This window comes from Balaenoptera musculus, chromosome 11 (assembly GCF_009873245.2).
Source record: "Balaenoptera musculus isolate JJ_BM4_2016_0621 chromosome 11, mBalMus1.pri.v3, whole genome shotgun sequence".
In the NCBI taxonomy this organism is placed as follows: domain Eukaryota; kingdom Metazoa; phylum Chordata; class Mammalia; order Artiodactyla; family Balaenopteridae; genus Balaenoptera; species Balaenoptera musculus.
Genome location: NC_045795.1, coordinates 36,753,347 through 36,774,139, shown reverse-complemented (window position 1 = coordinate 36,774,139; position 20,793 = coordinate 36,753,347). Strand labels below are relative to the sequence as shown.

Below are 20,793 nucleotides of genomic sequence, written 5' to 3'. Positions count from 1 at the left end.
ACACACATTCTCATACATAACCACAGTATCATTATCATATTAAAAAAATTAGCAAGAATTTTATATCAGCTATTTTATATACATATTAAAATTTCCCCAGTTGTTCCAAAAATGTCTTCTAGAGCTTTTTTACCCCTTTTTTCTAATCCAGGATCCAAAAGTGATTTTCTAGATTACATTCGGTTGTTGTTTTTCTTAGTCTCTTTTAATCTAGAATAGTTCCTCTTCCTCTCTGTTTTTCATGTCAGTGAGGTTTAGAAAAATACAGGCCAGTTATCCCACCTTTTAGCTTTGTCTCATTGCTATCTTATGATTTGGTTTTTTTTGGTTTGTTTTTTATTTTATATATTTATTTTTGTTTATTTATTTATGGCTGCATTTAATTTAAAACGTGTGTGTGTGTTTGGGTGGTAGGCTGAAGACCTTTTCTTTGCATATCTGTCAACTGATTTGAGAGCCATACACTTTTTCTTGTGTCCACCACGCAAATAATACATCATCTGCGATAGCGTAGCATATGCCTTCTGGAACTGGCCTTCTGGGCTGGAACCGTCACTCTCCTACTTACTAGCATGTGAACTTAGGCAAGTTACTTAACTTTTCTGTGCCTCAGTTTTCTCATGTGAAAGATGCTGACGATAAAAGCAATGTGTTAGTAATTGTAAAACGTATACTAGTGTGAAATGGTTAACTCATTTAAAATATCTTGCTGGTGACTGGCACACGAATGCCTAAATAAATGTTTGCTAGTTAATTGACATCCAGTTTTGGTCTCATTAATGGGGTGAGAATCTAAAGACATTTATGAAGCAATTTGAGGGCACTCTTTAGATTTTTATGATTTGTTCCTTAGTCTTTAAGTTGTCTTGCTCATGGCTAATCTGGCAGCATTGTTTTTTTTTTTAAAATAGCAACCTGTCTTTTAATCAATTCAAAGTATTCAACATAGATTTCATAGAAATAATGCTTTCTTGTTGCACTTACTCGTTTAGATAGTAACTAAACTATGTGATCACAGCCACAAGTAAAATAGGTGTAATTGTAAGGCATAGACAGATTTTGGGGAAAAAATAACAGGTTCTGCAGAAACATTCAGCTCAAATGACAGGAGTGGAAATAAACCTCTATATTGGAAAACAGCTCTGCTGGCTGAGAGAGCATTTGGCACACTAACATTGGGCGTGTTAGTCTGTTTTATGGAGGGTCTTAAGAGCACAGGTTAATATAGCCAGTTGAGTGGAGTCTTGTCAAGAAAACTGCTGTGTTCTTTGAAGAAGATGCTGCTGCTGCAGACTCACCATCTTAGGGTACCTACTGTAGGTTATTTCTTATGGGTCTGTTTTCTGCCAGATTACAGCCTTTCATCTTGGTTTTCTTGTGATGGTTTAGGTAGCATGTTTGTGAGAGGTGGCAAAGTTGTATGGCCAGGAAGACAAACTGACCCATGATTACCAAGTTCTTCTTAGAACAATTCAGCCATGCCTCAGCACAGGTCCTCAGCATTGGGAGGGGAGCTGTGCACTCTTAAGTTGAATTCTGTCAGACGGGTCCTGGGCTTCTGATATTTCCAGCAGAGTCTTAGATGGTGGATGGTACACAGAATATGCTCATTAAGTTTGTGAATGGCATCAAGTTGGGTGGGATAGGTGGCTCAATAGACAACTGGGTTAAAATTCAGAATATCTGATATTTTAGAAAAGTTGGTGAATATACATAATATGGCATTCAAGAGGATTAAGACAAGATAATTTTCTTAAGGAAAGTAAATATCTGTGGAAATTCAGTATGGATGTAGGATTGGGTTTATACCAGTGGTAGTACAAAACAGTCCCAAGGTGATAAGAAAACTAATTAATAAATAAGAGTCATAATGTCTTTGCATTTAAAACCATTGATAACAAGTCATATAATTGGAATGGCACTTAAAGAAAGGGCCATTCCTTCACCATATTTAGTATTTGTCACAGTGTAAGCATTAAATGAAGATCTCAGGAAAATGTTCCAGAGTGAGAAGACTGAAAAATTAGGAAATAGTCCCCATCAGAAGGTTTTAGTAAATATATAGCCTAAAAATAATGGAGAGTTTAGTAATTCTCTTATTAGATTATATATGATTGTATTATTGTGTGATCATAGATTCATAGAATGTCAGAGGTCACTGGTTTAAGTAACTCATTTTGTTTTAATGGATGAGAAAACACAAACCTGAGGTCACACATTCAAGACAGGCCCTTTCCTCTCAGGTCACTGTTCTTACCACTTACCCCTGTGGCAGCCTGTGTTTTTATTCTGATGACAAGATTATTAAGGCATTTACAATAGTAGGAAGGTTATAAAGTAAGACATTAGATATTAATGATTTTGAGGTTTGGGAGGCAGTGAAACATGACACACAAAGAAGCAGTGGAATCTCTTGTGGTCATAGAACAGGGATACTTTGTCTTATTGAGGCAGAGACAGAAAAGATGTACTCTTGAGTTTCCTTCTAGCTCTTTCTCTTTTTCTGCTGGGGGTTATAACTGCTCAGGTTGATTACATGGAGAATTTTCTTTTGCAGACTTTAGGCAATCTTGTATTTTGTGGTGAATGACTAAAATAGTCAGGAAATGGAAATTGTAAACTTTGAACTTTTTTCCTTTTCAATGAGCATTGGACTGGGAATAAGGAGAGCATTTTCTCTTCTGCTGTCACCTTTCATCCATTTCTCATCTAGATTCATGGTAGGTGTGATCCCAACCCTTTCACCTACCCCAACCCCCACTCACCCCACCCCAAGAATATCCTGGTAGACTGATGTAATAAATGAAATGTTTAGAATTTGAACAAAATGAAAGGTGCTTTTGAAGTACAAAAGACATTTTTTTGATGTCAGTGACAGTAACTGCACATTAAAAATTTTTTGTGTTTGTATATTGCTGGATATTACTTTCTCTTCCTCCATATTTAGTGGATACTCTTTTGGTACCTGAGTCTTAACTGAATGACATGAACTGAAATGTTACATCTTGTAGATGTCTTTTTACCTGGATGTTTTCCAGCTGTTAGAAGCACCTTATGCTTTTCTTTCTTAGCTGTACAGTACCTGTGTTAGCCTGTTTAACCTTGCAGCTTGAACCCTTGTAACTATCATCTCCCAGGTTTATGTCTCATTTTCTGGCAAAGAAAGATCTAATAATAATGTGTTAGGTTTACTTTTCATCTTTTATTAAAATTACCCTGTATTTGATCTGATTTTCTTTAAATATGGATAAGTGAGTGCCTCTGTTTGCAAGCCTAAATTAATAAGAGTAGATAAATGCACACTTCACCAGGATGAAGCAGAAGTATTTGTCACTTGGGTAGGACAGGTACATATATAATTCTTCAGTAGTTTTTATGTAATGATGGTTGCAAAGATGATGGAAAATGCAAGGCTCGGTATTTTTTCTTAGAAGACGTGGTTCTTCTGTATAATTATTAACCCATTATGGAAGTTTCATAGCCAGTTAATTATTTTGATCACTATTCAGGTGAAAACACTCTGACTTCCATAAATGTAGTGTCTCCTAACCCTCACCTATTTGCAGCAGCTCCATGGCTAGCCAGGAGAAAAATAAGGACAGGGAATACCTCACTGTTCTCTCTCAAATTTTCTGTTCTCAATTTAATTCTCAGGTATTTGTTCCTATATCAAATGGTTGGGAAATCTTCTGTGTATTGTTTTCAGAGCAACACAAAGAATTCCTTTTGTAATGAACCAGTAATAGTACCTAATGTGGTGTAGAATTTTAAAAATTGTTTTTCGTACCAATAATACTTTATTGAGCTGTAATTTATATACAGTAAAATTCACAATCTTATGTGTATAATATAGTGAATTTCGACAAATATATACACTTATGTAGTCACCACCAGATCAAGATACAGAGCATTTGCATCACTCCAGAAAGTACACTCCTTTGATGTACAGTTCTAAAAAACTTCTAATAAAATGGATAGGAATAACTTAAGGGAGAAGTTTAATAATCAACTCGTATGCAGTTTCTTTAGGTAACTGGACAGCAGTGAGCTTAGTCTTCTTTTTTCCCCTGCTATTTTCTCTACTACAAAAGTGAATTCTGCTGAGCATTATTTTCCTCTAATACAGGGTTTGAATTTCCTAAAATATTACGCATATTTGAAAATGAAGAGATCCAGATATAAGGCATTTCTCCATCTTCTCAATAAGAAAAAGAAGTGTTTTGGTCAACATAAATATAGAAATTTTTAGGGGTGTAGACGAAATAATTAAAATGTTAAATAGTTAATTGTAATAATTGCATATATATATTTAAAATATCTTTTCTTTAACTTTTTCATTTTGAGATAATTTAGATTTACATGCAATTGTAAAAAAAGAATAATACAGAGAGATCTCCTATATTCTTCTCTCAGTTTACCCCAGTAGTAATTGCACATGCTTATTTAAGAATAGGTTATACTATCAAATTACATGTATTTGAATTTATTCCTAATACACATTTAAAAATATTACTTTCCCACAGTCATTTTATGAAACATTTATTTGAATGCTCCACATCTTCATAGCCATGAATGTCTTTAGTATTTATTTACTGAAACCACATTTAAAGGTATTGGCCCAATTTTTCAGTTATTTATTTCCTTACAAGTTGTTTGAGATATAGAGCATTTAAAAAATCTGTAAATGTTGCTCTCTGTAAGTTTTATCTGAAGCCACAAGAATTCATTCATATAACATTCGGAGAATTGCCATCATTTTGATGTTATTTGTGATCTTCCTAACTTTCCAAGGTTTTTTATTGCATTTCTTTCTAAATGATCTTCAGAGGCCTTTTTCAGGTGGCAGCTACCTCTTGTAATTGTGACATCACATGCCAGGAATAAGTATTTAATCTGTGTTTAAATCTGTATTTTACTCCCTTTTGAAAATTGTTTGGTGTAATAACTTTGACAAAGCATCCAGCGCTAGTGTTGTGTGATGTTTTTCCAGACTTCAGTTGTTTATGCCCAGAGATGAGAACTTCCCTGTCTATGCCCAGAGATGAGAACTTCACTGTCTTGCCCCTTTCACAGAATCTGACTGGGTGGACGTCCCTGGGAGTTCGATTCCATTGGCAGGGTCTTACTCTTTTGGAATCCCAAATGCCATTCCCCTGGGCATGACTGCTCGCTTGGAGTTTTCACTTCAAGGTTTTTGGGAAGCTTTTTCTTTTTTTTTCTTTCTCCCCTGTTTGTATTTAATATAAAATTATTGGTGCCTACTTCAAAAGTAAGGATTTAATTGTAAAGCAATTCCTGCTTCTTGAAGGATAATTTTAGGGAAGAAAAGCTTTTCTTATGTTTGGGCATATATGGTAAGACAGCTGCAGCCACTGTATACAATATGTGTTAGAATCGATAGGGTCATTAAGTTTCTCTTATGTGGAAAAATTATTTGCCATTTTTATTCAGTTCATTGTATTTTTTTCTCCTGCAATTCTACAAAGGATTTGCGTTTTAATATTTATTCTTCTTTTTATCAGTTTATTGATGGCCATGCCTCATCTTGTTTTAATCGTTAGGTAGTGCTGGGCTAACCTTTTAGTAATGTGTGCAGGGCCACAGATGATAATGTGACTTGTTTTACATCTGTATATCTTTTTAGTGCAGGGACTTAAAACACAGAAAACCAGAGGTGTATGCTAATGTCCTTCCTGTCCTTGAATTTGGGTATAAAATGTTAAGACACGGCTCATTACAGTACCCTACCTGGAATCTAAATTATTACAGTGAAATTAGCTTTTAAAGTAGCATGACCCATATTGCTTACATTCTAGCAACTAATCCCCCTAATAACAACTCCATCTTTTCCTTTGTAATATTCCCTTAAAAAGAAAACTTGGCAGATATTGTCTGAATGATTTAGAGTGATGTATAACAATTCAGACAGGCTGGATGCACTGTTGAAAGCCTCCTTTGTCATTGCCTGCTAGGATGTCATCTGTTTGAACTGGCCTTTTTCTTGTTTGCCTGGGGTTAGCAAAGAGTGACAATTTAGTAGAGTTGTTTGCTGCTTTCTAGCTGTTGTAGGAAGTTAAGACTTTCTGGCTTAACGTGTATGAGGTGGCACGCGGATTGTTACTAGTCTTTAATCATCTAATCTTACTTCTAAGGTGACTGGAATGGTTTTTAGAGTGGAGGAGGCATTGTGGTTTCTTTATTCTTTCTCTTCCTTTGCATGTATACGCGCATCCCTGCCCAGCTCCCCTCTCCTTCCTCTGGATTATTAAAGGAGATTGAATTAGGAAGTGTGACTCGTTGGTTTTTACAGATTGGTTTTCTTCATTAAGAAGGAAATCCCTATGTAGTCTAGGTTTTTAAAAATGTTATGATCCATGCCTTACCTAGAGAAATTTAGGGTGGAATGGCTGGAATGGCTTGGCATAGTTATGTACTGATACTTTTGTTTTTACTTTTGACTCTTCTTTATTTTTTTTGTGCCTCAGTTTCTTCCTCACTGATATGGTGACAAGGTTGTTTTCTATTTCCATATTTGTATTAAAATATTTGCCGGGGGGGGGACCTGGCATGTATGCGTTTTTCGAAGTGGTGAGAGTTAGTAGTGTTGTATGAATGTCAAGAAAATGCTGTAAATAAAATGTTTTTAGCATTCTCAGAAATTAGGAATGTTCTTTTAATTCCTTGAGACAAACTAGCTGGAAGATTAATTTATTTTTCGTTTAAAAAATTAATATCCTTCAGAATTAGAATTTTTTTTAATTTCAGAAGAAAACACATGATTAAAGCAGGATAACCATTTCTCCCATTAAACAAAGATTTGAAATTAATTATTTACTTAATGTTGATGGGAGTGTATTGAAAAAAAAGTACTTTCAGATGCTTTTGATGAGAGTGTAAATTGGTAGAACTCATCTGGGAAGTAATTTGGCAGTATTTACCAAATCATACTTTTTCATCTCAGTAATTCTCCTTTTCAGAGTCAGTTTTAAAGAAAGTTATCCAGCCAAAGATCTATGGCCAAAGACTTATGTCCAAAAATGCTCATTATAGCAGTATTTATAATAGAAAAAATCTGGGGAAAAGATTAAACATTCAACAGTAAGAGAGTGACTGTAGTGTTAGTATGTAATGGACTATTACAGAGCAACAAGAATATTTTTGGAGAATATTTAATGATATGGGAAATATCACTAAACATAAATATAAAATGAAAAATGAAATTTACATATTTTTATTATGTATTTTTGGTGAATTATTTGATATATACAAAAGAAAACATGCAACGTGTATGTGTTATAAAGCATACATGTGAACATACCACACAACTTTACCAGTACTGTTAATGTAATACATTCTTATTACATATATCCATAAAGATAAAAAGGCATTATTTCAGAATGTTAACAATTCTTATGTTTGGAGGAAGGATTATGAGTGATCTTTGGCTTTTGCTTAAATGCTTCTGTTCTTTTTCTAAATTTTGTACAAGGGACATGTATTTTCAAAACCACAAAATAGGGCTTCCCTGGTGGCGCAGTGGTTGAGAGTCTGCCTGCCAATGCAGGGGACATGGGTTTGAGCCCTGGTCTGGGAAGATCCCACATGCCGCGGAGCGGCTGGGCCCGTGAGCCACAATTACTGAGCCTGCGTGTCTGGAGCCTGTGCTCCGCAACAAGAGAGGCCGCGATAGTGAGAGGCCCGCGCACTGCGATGAAGAGTGGTCCCCACTTGCCACAACTAGAGAAAGCCCTCGCACAGAAACGAAGACCCAACACAGCCATAAATAAATAAATAAATATTTTTAAAAAACCCCACAAAATATCACTAAACATTATTTATTGAAAGAAGAAAAAAATTTAAGCTGGATTCTTTGCAACTCCATGGGAAAGAAAATTCTGAAAGTGTCTGCCATCTATTATCTCCTGAGTGACAAATCATGGCCAGGTACACAGGGTGGCATTATCTACCATTTATAAGCATTACAGTGTGACAGAGCTCCTGAGAGATGACAGGCTGACAGCTACAGGAATTGTGGATGCCCTGTCTTCTAGGAGGTGTTTGAATGACCTTTACAAAATATATATTAAAAATTTACTTAGAATTTTCATGGTTCATGCCTTCAAGAGAGGATTCATTTCTTCACTTAACAAGTATTTATCGGGTGCCTGTTAAGTACCAAATGAGGGTCCAAGAGGGTATTTGCTCTTATGATACTTACATTCTGGTGTTGAAGGATAGTCAACAAGCAAACAGGCCAGTGGTCAGGTATCAAAGAATAAGGTGTTGTGAACAGGAAGATGAGTGATTTAAACTGGGTGGTCAGGTGAAACCTACTGAGGAGGTTCGAACTAGGACCTGAGTGACAAGAAAGAGCCAGTCCTACAGTGATTTAAGAGTAGAGGGAACAGCATGGGCAAGAGCTCTGCAGTGCGTTCTAGAAACAGATAAAAAGGTGAGTATAGTTGAAGTGTGGTGCGTGAGAGAAGCAAAAGACAGATCATGAGGGGACTTAAGGCTTTAGTTAACAAGTTTGAATTTCATACTAAGTGCAATAGGAGGACTTCCCTGGCGGCGCATTGGTTAAGAATCTGCCTGCCAATGCAGGGGACACAGGTTTGAGCCCTTGTCCAGGAAGATCCCACATGCCGGGGAGCAACAAGCCCATGTGCCACAACTACTGAGCCTGCACTCTAGAGCCTGCGAACCACAACTACTGAAGCCTCCGCGCCTAGAGCCCGTGCTCTGCAACAAGAAAAGCCACCACAATGAGAAGCCTGCACACTGCAATGAAGAGTAATCCCCTCTCGCTGCAGCTAGAGAAAGCTCGAGTACAGCAATGAAGACCCAATGCAGCCAAAAAAAGAAAAAAAACTAAAATATAAATGCAACAGGAAATTGTCATTAAGAAAGAAAATAGCATGATTTAACTTAAAAAAAAAAAAGATTACTCTGGCTGAAATGTGGAAAATCGTTGTCAAGAGTCAAGTATGGGAGTGGGAAGACCAATAAAATGTCATTTACAGTGGCCTACATAAGAGCATGGTGGCCAGAGTAGAAGCATTGGCAAAGGAGAGAAGTAGATAGATATAGGTCTATTTGAAAATAGAGCCAATGGATCTTGCTCAGTACTGTGTATGAGAGACTGCAGGAAAGAGGGAAATCAAGGTTGGTGTTTTGGATATTGACTTGAGCAACTTGGAGGAAGCTGTTTGCTATTTATAAAGGTGGACAAAATGGGTCAGTGGGTTTTGGGGAATATTGAATGTTCTAGTTTGAAATGTTGTGACTGAGCTGCATGTAAAGATGTCACGTAGACAGTTAGATGTATGAGTTTGGAGCAAGGTGAAGAGGTTTGGGATGAAGGTAAACATTTGTCAGTCTTTAGTGTATAGATATAGTATTTAAAGCCATGGGACTGTGTGATATCACTAAGTTGGAAGTAGGGATAATGAGGACCCAAGTCCTGGGACCTCCAATTATAAGGCCTTGACAGTGGAGGAGGAGCCAGCAAAGGTGGCTAAGAGGGAGCTGTTATGTGGGAGGAAAATGGGGTGGAGGGTAGGGGTAGATTTGATCTGGGACCTGAGTGACAAGGCAAAAGTAGAGAGTTTCAAGGACGGATCTAGTTGAATGGTGCTGAGAGAGGGAGTAGGATGAGATCAGGGTCATAACCCTGTGTATCAGTTTTCTGGGGCTGCAAATTACCACAAATTTGATGGCTTAAAACAACAGAAATATATTCTCTTAAGTTTCTGGAGCCTAGAAGCCCCAAATCTGGCAGAACTGCCTTCCCTCCAGGGGGCTTTAGGGAAGAATCTGTTCCTTGCCTCTTTCTACTTCCAGTGGCTGCTCCAGTATTTCTGGGTTTGTGACCACATTCCTGTAGTCTCTACCTCCATTTTCACATCGCCTTCTCTCTGTGTCTTTCCAAACTTTCTTTTCCTCTCACAAAAACACTTGTAATGCCATTTAGGGCCCACCTTGATAATACAGAGTAAGCTCAAAATCTTTAGCTTAATTTTTCTGCAAAGACCTTTTCCCCAAATAAGATAAATTCCAGGAATTGCAAATTTCAGGGATTAGGATTTGATATTTTTGGGCAGCCATTATTCAACCTACTAAACCTTGGTTTTAGAAACATGGTAGCCATTGGATATCTCAATAAGAGCACTTTCTCTGGAGCATTGGAGACATAAGAGGATCATATCTACCTTTCATGCTTGCAGCCACATAGAGAACTCTGTTTAGTCTACCCCACGACTGTGCAAGTTGATCACACTGCGTTTTTTGGTGGTTGTATGCCTGTGGTTAGCTTCAAGTTTTACATGTTGAACATGAGAAAGGAGCAAAGTTCTCAGAAGCCTTTGCCATTTTTTCACGTTCAGTGTTGCTGACATATGTGATCCAAGTTGGCATTACCAGTAGCTATTACTTCTATATCCAAAATCTGGTTCTTTCAGATTTTAGATGACATCTCTGTTTTGATTAATAATATCAGTATCTGTATTATTTCTTTTGTAACCTGATTGATAACTGTGTTGCTGAAAAGTTCTTACTCAGAAAGTAGAATAGATGTCATCTAGGTAATATATAGGTATAGCAGGCATTTAAAATACATCAACCATCTGAAGAGAGATAATGGCAAGTCGAAAAAATTGCTATTGTATTTTGCCGTTTTTTCTTACCAGCTTTGTGAAACACAGATGTTAAAACTGGCACACTTGGTGCTCAGCTGCCCTCAGTAATTCTCTGCAGGCTTTCCATGATTCCTGCTGGATCATGGGGAGCAGCGGAGGATAAACAAGTTATCTCTGGCTCTCTGTGGCACTGCATGGGCAAGAGATAGCGACCACATCAGGAAGAGGCCTTCCTCCCTGGGGGCAGTTCTAGCAACAAAGGAATTCCTTCATCCCCAGTTCTTCCTTGAGTTGGAACTGAAATGACTGGCAGCCTTGGGTCGCTTCCCTGTGTGTATATATATATATGTGTATTTGGAGGGTCGGGCAGTAGTTGTGCTTCCTCCAGATTAAAGGCTTTACTTTTTCCAGGAGCTGCCTTGATGACCATAGATTAAATCTTGGTTGTGGGACCATTCTCCCAAACCACCAGAGTGTGTTCATCTCAACTTCTGTATTGAGGCAGAGGCCCTAGTTTGGCATGGTGAAAAGAACACAGGCTTAGGAATTAGACCAGGTTCATCTACTTACTAGTTCTGTAACTTTGGCAAGTTATATACCCTCTTGGAGACTCAGTTTCCTCATTGGTAAAATGGGGTCGAAGGCATGTGCTATTATGCTTACCACGTGGTAGGCTTGTAATAAATGTTAGATGCCACTGTTAATACATCTCTTTGTTTTTTTCATTTTTATTCACTTTGTTGATACTTAAATTTCCTTACTGCCTTTGATGTCTTTATATTAAGCAGAGTCCTAAAGAAAGATCCACCTGTTAACATAGCATCTCTTTTGGGAAAGAGAACTAGTGATCCCTTCCTGCCTCCTCTCCCACCCCCCCTCCTCATTTTATCACCCTATGACAATTACTGACAGTTAGATCTTGGGTCCCAGTACATTGGAAGACAATCATAGTCATCAGGGAATACTTCCCGAGGGAGGCTTTCATTAATTGTTAAATTTACTGTGGAGGGCAGAAGATTGTTGCCATATTCCATGTGTCGGAGTGGCTCTGGGAAGACTCAGATGTTGGGAGGGGAGTTGCTGAGGAATGATGCTGTAGATAGGTCAGTTTACTCAAAGAGTATTCTAGGAGGCTTTTGTAGTTAGGGTGGCCTTTGGAGTTAGCTCAGACCTTAGGTCACATACCTCTGCAGTTAGTTCCCCAGCTGTGTGACCATGGGCAAGCTGCTCACCTGTTAAATGGGGATGACTATGTCCTTGATTTCGAAGACCACTCAATTTAATAACACCTTGGAAGGAGGTGGTGGAAACATTTCCTCATAAAATTATTCATCACTTGTAGCCAGTGGTATGATATTTCCTGGTTGTAGAAATGTTTATGTGATTTTTTTAAACGGTGTATTTTAGAAACAAAGCAATCTGGTAATGCCCAGTCTCAGGGATGTTGGGAAGATTAATAAGATAATGTATGTTAAGTGCCCATCCAGGTTAGTACTCAGTGAATTGTAGTTATTATTAACAGATGAAAGGACATGAAAAATAATTTGATTGGGAACATCTGAAGAAAGAATTTTAAATGGCAAGGTCATAATATGACCAGGATCTGAAATTGGGCTAGAATGAGGGGAAAGAGGACAAAAGGTCAAGTAATGTTATAGAGGTAATTGAGTGTGTAAATAAAGAGCAAGTTTTACCTCTTTACAGACAAAATTTTCCCTTTTTTTAGTGATGAGTCTGTGGTGTATGTTCTAATGTAAACAGAGGGAATGTGGCAATCATGTGGGATAAATTCACTCCTCTGTTATCTTCTGGGCATATTACAGTATTCCTGAACTTGCCCCATATAAGCTGCTAGTCACAAAAAATAAAGCATTGACTAACTCACAGATAACAAACAAAAAAGCATTTTATTTTTGTTGTTTTGTTTTTGTTTTGTTGTGGGGGAGGGTGGCTAGCTGGTTAGGGACGGACGTCTCATTAGTTTATTAGGTCAGTTGCCTGGCCAGGAAATTCTTTGCCTATGTTTCAAACATCTTTATGTTTTGATTAGAGTGATAACTGAATTTTTAGCTCTTCTTTCTTTTCTTTCTTTCTTTTTGCCCCAGGTCCAGCAAGACTATGAACCTCTGTTCCAAATGCTTTGCTGGTAAGTGCAGAAAAAGGGTTTTAAGTTTATTTTTAATTTTCTTCTTTTGGTTGTTTTTAAGACTGTCTAAATTATTTTAAGACTGTCTACCCTTTTTTGGGTTTATGCATGGGGTTTTATTTGCTTGTGTGTGAAAGCAGTTTCTCGTCACTAAGTTGCTTCATATACTTGCTAAGGACTGTTGAAACAGTCTTCCCTGAGTGAAATGAAATCTTGTGTGTACTTGTACCAAACAAACTTTCCTCAGTTTACAGTTGTTGGCATATAGTGGAATTGTAAACACTCGTGTTGTAGCAGGGTAAAATATATATGTTCATTTCTGATCTTGATTTGAATGATTAATGGTGAATGTTGCTTTTACCAATGAGAATACAAGAGAAAGAATATTTTCATGTTGGAGTCAGGAAGAGAATAATGCTGAATTAGGCTTTCTAATCCAATCCCTCAATGAAATCACCTTGGGTAAGTCACTTAATCTCTTTGGGCATTAGATTCATCATTTGTAACATGAAGGGCTTAGGCTTGATGTTTGCCAAGGGCCTTTTCCACCCCCTAAATGCTGATTGGTTGACTCCTTGAATTATGACTCATGAAGTTAAAACCTTCAGGTGTTTTTTTTTTTTAAAGAACTTCACATCTAATGATCTTATGTAAAATAACTAAGTCTTGCTAATTGGGATATGTTTAAGTTTCATTCTTTATTACTTTTTATTACTTTATTGTTTTGTCTAAGACAAACCTGGACACAAGTTAAAGCGGTAAGGACAGATTTTAATCAGTAATATACCACTGCAGTAGGGAAGAGAGGGGACTTGTGCAGAGAGAAATGGACATTTTAAAGGGAGAATGAAGGAGTAGGGGAGGGGTTGCTGGCTTGGCTCAGTATAATCAGGGGAGTAGAAAAATTACAAAGGATTGGTTATTGTAAATGAGACTGGCAGTGTCTGTTAGTTGACAATTATTGACGTTAGGAAAGTTAGGATTTTATCCTCCTACAGAGACAGAGATTGAGGCCCTGTTCTTCCTGATGATTACATTTAAAGGAATGGCTTTCATGTCCTTGAGAAAGACACTCCTGAGTGATTGAGTTGTAGGAGATACACATACATCTCAAAGGGACAGAGGAAGGGTTCACAATTTTAAACTGTTTTTAGTAAATGCTCTAAGATAGGGTAGTCAGGGGCCTATAGTCAGCTGTTTGTTGGAACAAATCTTAAATTCTTTTGGCAGCTTTGAGCTTTCTCAGACAGGCACTTTAAAAGGGACTAGGATCACCCTAGGGAAGGGGCCTTAAGCTGTTTGAAAACTGTGTTAGTGGTTGTTTAAATCTGTTAATGTGGGGGGATATGAGTGTATGAAATCATTTGTGTTGGGAGTCGGTAGTTTTTATAGGTCAAGGTTGAGGCCTGGTTGAGAAGAGGGCTCAGAGGAGCCTGGCTGGAATTTGGTCAAGGAGAGAATCTTTGTCAGTTTTCATCTTCTATTCATTGTGCTATTTGGACAAGGAAATGATCATAGTGTAAGCTTTAGACCTTTATATTTATGCCAAAACTAGGAGATAGGTTGGATGGAGTTGGGAGGGTTGGGGAAGCTGGCAGTTTGTATCTGTTAAAGGTCTGGAATTTGTCAGATACTTTAGGTTTTTAAAAGAAAAAGTACTGGTAAGTTTGGTTTTTATCCAACTTTTAACAGAATCTCTGCCATGTTAAGTGAATGTATTGTGCTTTTCTTACTTTGCATATCTACAATTACAGATATGAAGAAATGCTTCCTCACTGATGAGAGTTTATATGTATGTGTAGTAAAGATGAAGTAGCAATGAGAGAAAATGTATGTTGTGTGTCTGTCTCCACGTAGAACTAGTTCCCCCTGATAATTCAGTAGAGCGTGGCTGTGGGAGACGCCAGGCACCTGTGAGTCAGGTGGCTCACATCAGATACTCAAAGAACTGCCTCATGTCCCTAAATAAATATAAAGTTTAAAAAAGTATCAGCGAAGGTAGTTCAGCCATGGTCTTTGCATTTCTTTGGACTTGTTACAGTTTTATTTTCTATGGTTATCATTATTTATTGTATCTCTGGTGGTCTGTGTCCATTGACTCTTTACACAGCTTAGTTATTTTTGCTTTTAAAAATATTAAGAGGATATTTTCAAGTGTGTAAAGAAAATACTCTCTCCTTTCTTCTTTATCTTTGCCCCCACACTCCTGATTTCCCCAACATCAGTTGAAAGGAATGACTTGTAAATAACGTCCTGCTTGCTGAAGCAGCATTTGGTGTTCTTTTTGAAATTCAAGAGAAAAAAGATCATTGAACTTTAAAGATACATTTGTGTATTTTGTTTCTCTATGAAGATAGGGAGAATATAGAAGTGCATTGTAGCAGAGGCATGAGATGTGAAAGACAACATGAAGATTACTTTGGCCAAAGCCACTGTGATTTTAAATAGTCTTTTAAAGTGTATCATAAAGTGTACAATGTACTTTAAAAGGTGGAAAAATTACTTTAAAAATAGCTATTGTGTACCATTAGGTTAAAGAGATTTTTCAGGATTCCTTTTTAAAACTGTGTGGTGGAAAAGTGAGTTTGTCATAACTTGTTTACATGAAATTGAATGAAATGAGTAAAAACATGTTTAAAGTCTTGTCTAGTTTTGGCTTTTCTACCCCCTTTATAATATTCTACCTGTCATGCTATTCTGTTTTTCATTAAACATTTCATATTGTTTTTCGTATGACTTTACTAAAAGAATCAGTAAATATCTATATATCTATGATAGAAAGGAACAAAATTTCATGACATGGTACTAATAGTTATATTAGGGTGATATAAACACTTACTGGTCGAAACACTACTTTTTAATGCAGTTTTGCAAACTGTGGGTATTGTGATTCATTAGTGGGTAGAGAAATCAATTTAGTGGGTCATGATCCACAATTAAAAATTGATTACAATAGAAAACAGTCTGAATGCGTCACAGATACTAAGGATAAGTATTGTTTGTAAACCTTTTGTTTGAGTTACACGTTATTTTCATTTATATATGTAATGGGTTGTGATGTAAATATATATTACTGTGGAGTATGGTTTAAAAAGTTTAAAACCACCAAATTGCAGAAATTCATTGGAAAGCCATTGAGTTACTTGAGATCTCATTTTCTTTGCAGAATAGGGCATATTTCCTTTCTGTCTTTAGGCAAGGTGTTAACCAACTGATTTCTTTTGATCTTTGTTCATTCTGAGCTATTGACTAATTTGGATTATACGATTTTCTGTGTGAAAGCATGAACTAATCCCGATTGCCTACAGCTGTGTTTAAGATATATGCAAGGTCAACCATAGCATCTAAAGGGTGGTCTTGCCTCTTACGGCCATAGAAATGCCTGGGGTATTATTTTCTGTTTGAGTGCAAACCCAATTTTTGAATTTGTGAGTTTTAGATACCAACCGGTCTGGATATTTAGGGACATTTAGTACCAAATTCACAACAACCTCCTGTACTACTGTATTGAAGCCCAGCTATCATAAAGCAGTGCTTTTCACAGAATGGGTTTGCTAAATAAAAGTATGTATGACAGAAACATCAAACAGGATGACCACAAGGTGGGGAAGGCAGAAATTTTAAAGAACTGACTGAAGTAACACCTCTAGCAATGTGGCATTATCTCTACCACCCTTGGAAATGCTTGCTGTGGGGGACAGAGGAGTCTGGTCACTAAGAAGTAGCTATAATCCATAGACCATATTTTATACTTTATAAGGGAGTGAGCTTGAAGATAGGTCCCAAGTGATGGAAGATTCTTTGAGTAGCACTGATGACAGATGCTTATCAGAAGACAAACTTAACAAGTGCTCAGTGTAAAAAGAATCAGTTTGGTCTTGTGGACTTTTAGACTGTATGTATATGGTTTTTAATAATTTTCAGCAATTTCTATAAAAAACAGACACTAAAATGTCTGTTATTTATTGACTGACAGAAGTATTTCATTGAGAAATCAAATTAAGCAATTTCTTTTTAAACTATAGACATGATCTGAACATACTGTTCCATTTAAGCCTAACTTTTAGGAAACTTGCTCTTCCATGATTCACATAAAATTGGAAAAATAAGGGAGGGATGATTATTCACAGTGCAAGAAGGTTTTTTTTTTTTTTAACCTTTTACAGAATGTTTCCTTTAAAAAGGAATACTTTTAATGCATTACTATGTCGATTTATACAAAGACAAGAATAAGACTAGAAGAACTGAAGTGTGAGGGGTCTCTTGTCAGTTGAAGATTAATTAAAGCAGATAAAACATCTCTTAAATTAGAAGCTAATGGTTATTTTTCTGAAAATTAGTTTCAGTGTAACTTTTCAAAATATGTGTATTTCTTAATGGAAAGATAGTTAAGCAAGCTTACCTTTGTTTCATGGTTAGTTGTACCTTATGCCTTGTTAGTGGTGAAGAATATTGCAGTAAATAAAGAAAATGATACATGTCATGTAGGAAGCATATTCTAGTAATGACTCTAGAGCTAACTGTGTACTTGGTTTTGTAGGAATCTTTTCAGGTACCCATTCAAATGAGTAATCTTAGATGTTGGGTTCTGATATTTAACATTGGAGAGAAATATGTTTATAAATGAATATATTTCTGTTACTAGCCTTTGTCAGCTCGAGAAAATTATTAATTTTGTATAGTAATTTCATCTTCATTTTTATTATTTCTTGATATTATCTTATTGTTTTAAACTTAAAATGGACTTTCGAGAGGCTTTAAGGGATCGAAATAGTATTAAAGCAAGATTTCATTTTCCTCATTGCTGCATACTTTGTGTCCAATCTGAAAATTACCAAGCTTGTTCATTGCTGTTTAATCTTCTATATAAATCCAAAGTGATTATTGAATAATAGACTTTTGTAATTTATACTCTTAACATGCCATTAGGTTGTTTGGGATTTTTTTCCCTTTTGAAGATAACGTAGGGACATTAATTAAATGCTGATAAATAACATAGGGACATTAATTAAATGCTGATTGAAGTACGTGTTGTATATTGTTTTTAGTTAGACAACACATTATATGTATATAGTTGCATGGAATAAAGCTGGGTGAAGGTACGTGAAAAATTTAATTTTGGTAGTCTCAGAGTAGGAGTATTTGGGGGGATTTTAATTAATTTTGATTTTGTATGTTGAGACTTTTATTATTAATTAATTGTAAACATTATAAATTTTTAAAAAGTAAAGTGCATTCTACATATGTGTGACAGACTCCAGAAGTGATTAGTTTCATTCTGGAATGAGCAAAATAAAGTTGGCTGTAGCTAGCAGCATAGGGAATCTCAATGTTGACATCCAGGGTAAGTGATACAGCAATGGTGGGCATAAGATGGAATGGTAAGCCAAATGCAAACATTTTTCCTTGAGGTGACTTGAGTTTCATGGTAATTTCCAGAACAGGGCAACATTCCCATTTCATAACAAGTAAACTAAAATGTTTCCTCATGAACCTGGAACTCTTACTGCTTTGGAGTTACACTCTAGTTTCCTTTCTGCTTCCATTTCCTGTTAGAAGTTTGGACTAGAAGTGGCCTGATTCTAGTCACTTTTGAAAGGGAAGAATTACAGGTTAGAGCTGAATTTTGAGGATCTGCAGTAAGAGGAACAGAGTGAATCTGAAAATTTTAAGCGCTTCTTGTAATGCATGTTTCCTTGTAGAAATTGTGGGAACCCCATATCCATTAGTAAAATAGTGTAAAACAAAGCACCCACTCCAATGAGTCATTTTATGGCATGGTGAGGTTTGGGCAGTATAGTAGAATCTGTATGCTTGTCATACCTTGATTATTCAAATCACTTTTTCCCAGAAGAAAGGCAGCTGCGGCTCTTAAAATGAAGCATTTGAATAGGGTATTTATGTCTTTGTAATTCTGTTAATAACTTCATTACTGTTGTATACTCTCTGATTTCTTTAAAGCCGAAAAGTCCAAGAAAGATTACTCAGGTATAACACACATTGTCATGTATTTGTTAAAAAGTGACAGTTCAGCTTATCAGATTCTCTGAACCATTTTATGTCCATGGGTGGGCGGGTGTCTGGTGTCGGTGTCTGTAAATTCAAAATATTATAGTAAGTAGTATAATAAACGTCCACAAGCCAACCCAGAATTAACGAACGTTTTGTCGTTTTTTTTTTTTTTTTTGCTTTATAACGTATTTTAAAAGGGAACTAAAATCTTATAGGTTTCTTTTACCCCAGTCACCCTCTTTCTACCTCGGAGATAATCATTATCTTTCTTATCTTTATATTTATACTTTTTACTATGAATAGGTATTTATATAAACAGTGTATGATTCTGTTTTTAATATGTATAAGTGGTTTGTTACAGTACTTATTCTATAAACTTGTATTTTTTTAAATAATGCTTTTAGAAACTAATCATGTTGGGACTTCCTGGTGCGCAGTGGTTAAGACTCCGCGCTCCCAATGCAGGGGGCCTGGGTTCGATCCCTGGTCAGGAAACTAGATCACACATGCATGCCACAACTATGAGTTCACGTGCCACAACTAAGGAGCCCGCGAACCGCAACTGAGGAGCCTGCCTGCTGCAACTAAGAGCCAGCGCAACCAAATAAATAATAAAATAAATAAAATTTAAAAACAGAAGAAACTAATTATGTTGACACATGTTGCTGTAGTTCATGTTAACTATTTTAATATTCTATTATAACAAATGTATTAATTTACCCGAACAGTCTTAGTTTATGCTTTTTATATCAGTGAAATTAATAACATCCCTTTGTACTCCGCCTCAGTGTCCCAGTTTGGTTGATAAATTATTGGTCACCTTCATTATACATGCTCCAGTTTATCTAGTCCTCTGTTTGATGGACATATAAATAGTTTTCAACTACTGTTTTTATACTACAGTTTTAATAACCTCATGTTTTCTCTATTTTTTTTTTTTTTTTAACACTTGCTTGAATATGTTGAGACTGTTTCTGTCTTAGAAACCCTGTTCTTTGTGGTATAGCTTCCTTGTTCTGAAATGAAAGCAACTCAGAGGCAGCAGGTCCTTAACTGATTAGCAAAGCTGAACTCTGGCAGCCCTTTCTGACCTCTTAGTCTATAGCACTTTGCTGTCTTACTAATAAGCATTCTTAAATTGTGTGGTTAATTATTATGCTAGTCAGGATAAATGAAGCAGTGTGTTGAAGATGATGTTGTTATGGAAATTATGTCAAAAATAATTGCTGCATTTCTAATGGGAAACAAAATGCTCAGTGCTTTAAGTAGCAGAAAGGCAACCTTTTTTAGGCCTTAAGTAGAAAAATTGTGACCGTGTGTCATTCATTCTTAAGTGGAAGAAATTTAATAGTCATTGAGTCTTTTAAGATAGTTTGGCTCTGTTATTTGGCTTTATTTCTGCCCACATATTGGTCTAAAGCTGTGGTCTCTGTAACGGTGCACAGGATTGTCCATTGAGGCATAAAGAGAAGATGTTAGAATTTCTACTAATACTTACTTTTGTCATTCTTTAAAAATTGTTGGTTTTTATAATGTATATAATCTTATTGCTGTTAGTTTCCCGGAGTTGCCATAACAAATTACCACAAATTTGATGGCTTAAGACAACGGAAGTTTATCCTCTCAGAGTTCTGGAGGCCAGAAGTCTGAAATCAAGATATCAGCAAGCAGGGTTGGTTCCTTCTGAAGGGTCTGAGAGAGAATCCATTCCATGTCTCTCCTAGCTTTTGGTTTCTGCCAGCAATCCTTGGCATTCCTTGGCTTGAAGACACATTACTCCAGTCTACTTTTATTTTCACATGCCTTTCTCTCCTGTGTGTCTCTGTCTTGTCTAAGGATGAGTGTCATTGGGTTTAGGGCCCACCCTCATGTAGGGTGATCTTATGTCAAAATCCTTAGTTATATTTGCAAAGATCCTTTTTCCAAATAAGATTACATTCACAGGTTCCAGGTGGACTTTTTTGGGGGGAGGGGGTGGTTTTGTGAGGGGGCACACCA

At 36.5% G+C, this 20,793-nt stretch overlaps 1 protein-coding gene across 2 annotated transcripts in view; it reads left to right on the top strand.

Annotated features, from left to right (window-relative positions):
* The window catches only part of ZFAND3 (zinc finger AN1-type containing 3), a 336,221-nt gene that overhangs the window by 107,553 nt on the left and 207,875 nt on the right, over positions 1–20,793 (top strand). Inside the window, exon 2 of one of the 2 annotated variants that reach the window (XM_036869698.1) lies at positions 12,743–12,783. The exons of the other annotated variant lie outside the window; for it this stretch is intronic. Within the exon in view, the coding sequence (XP_036725593.1) occupies positions 12,743–12,783 (41 nt within the window). The remainder of the gene's footprint in view (positions 1–12,742; positions 12,784–20,793) is intronic. 2 annotated transcript variants of the gene reach the window in all.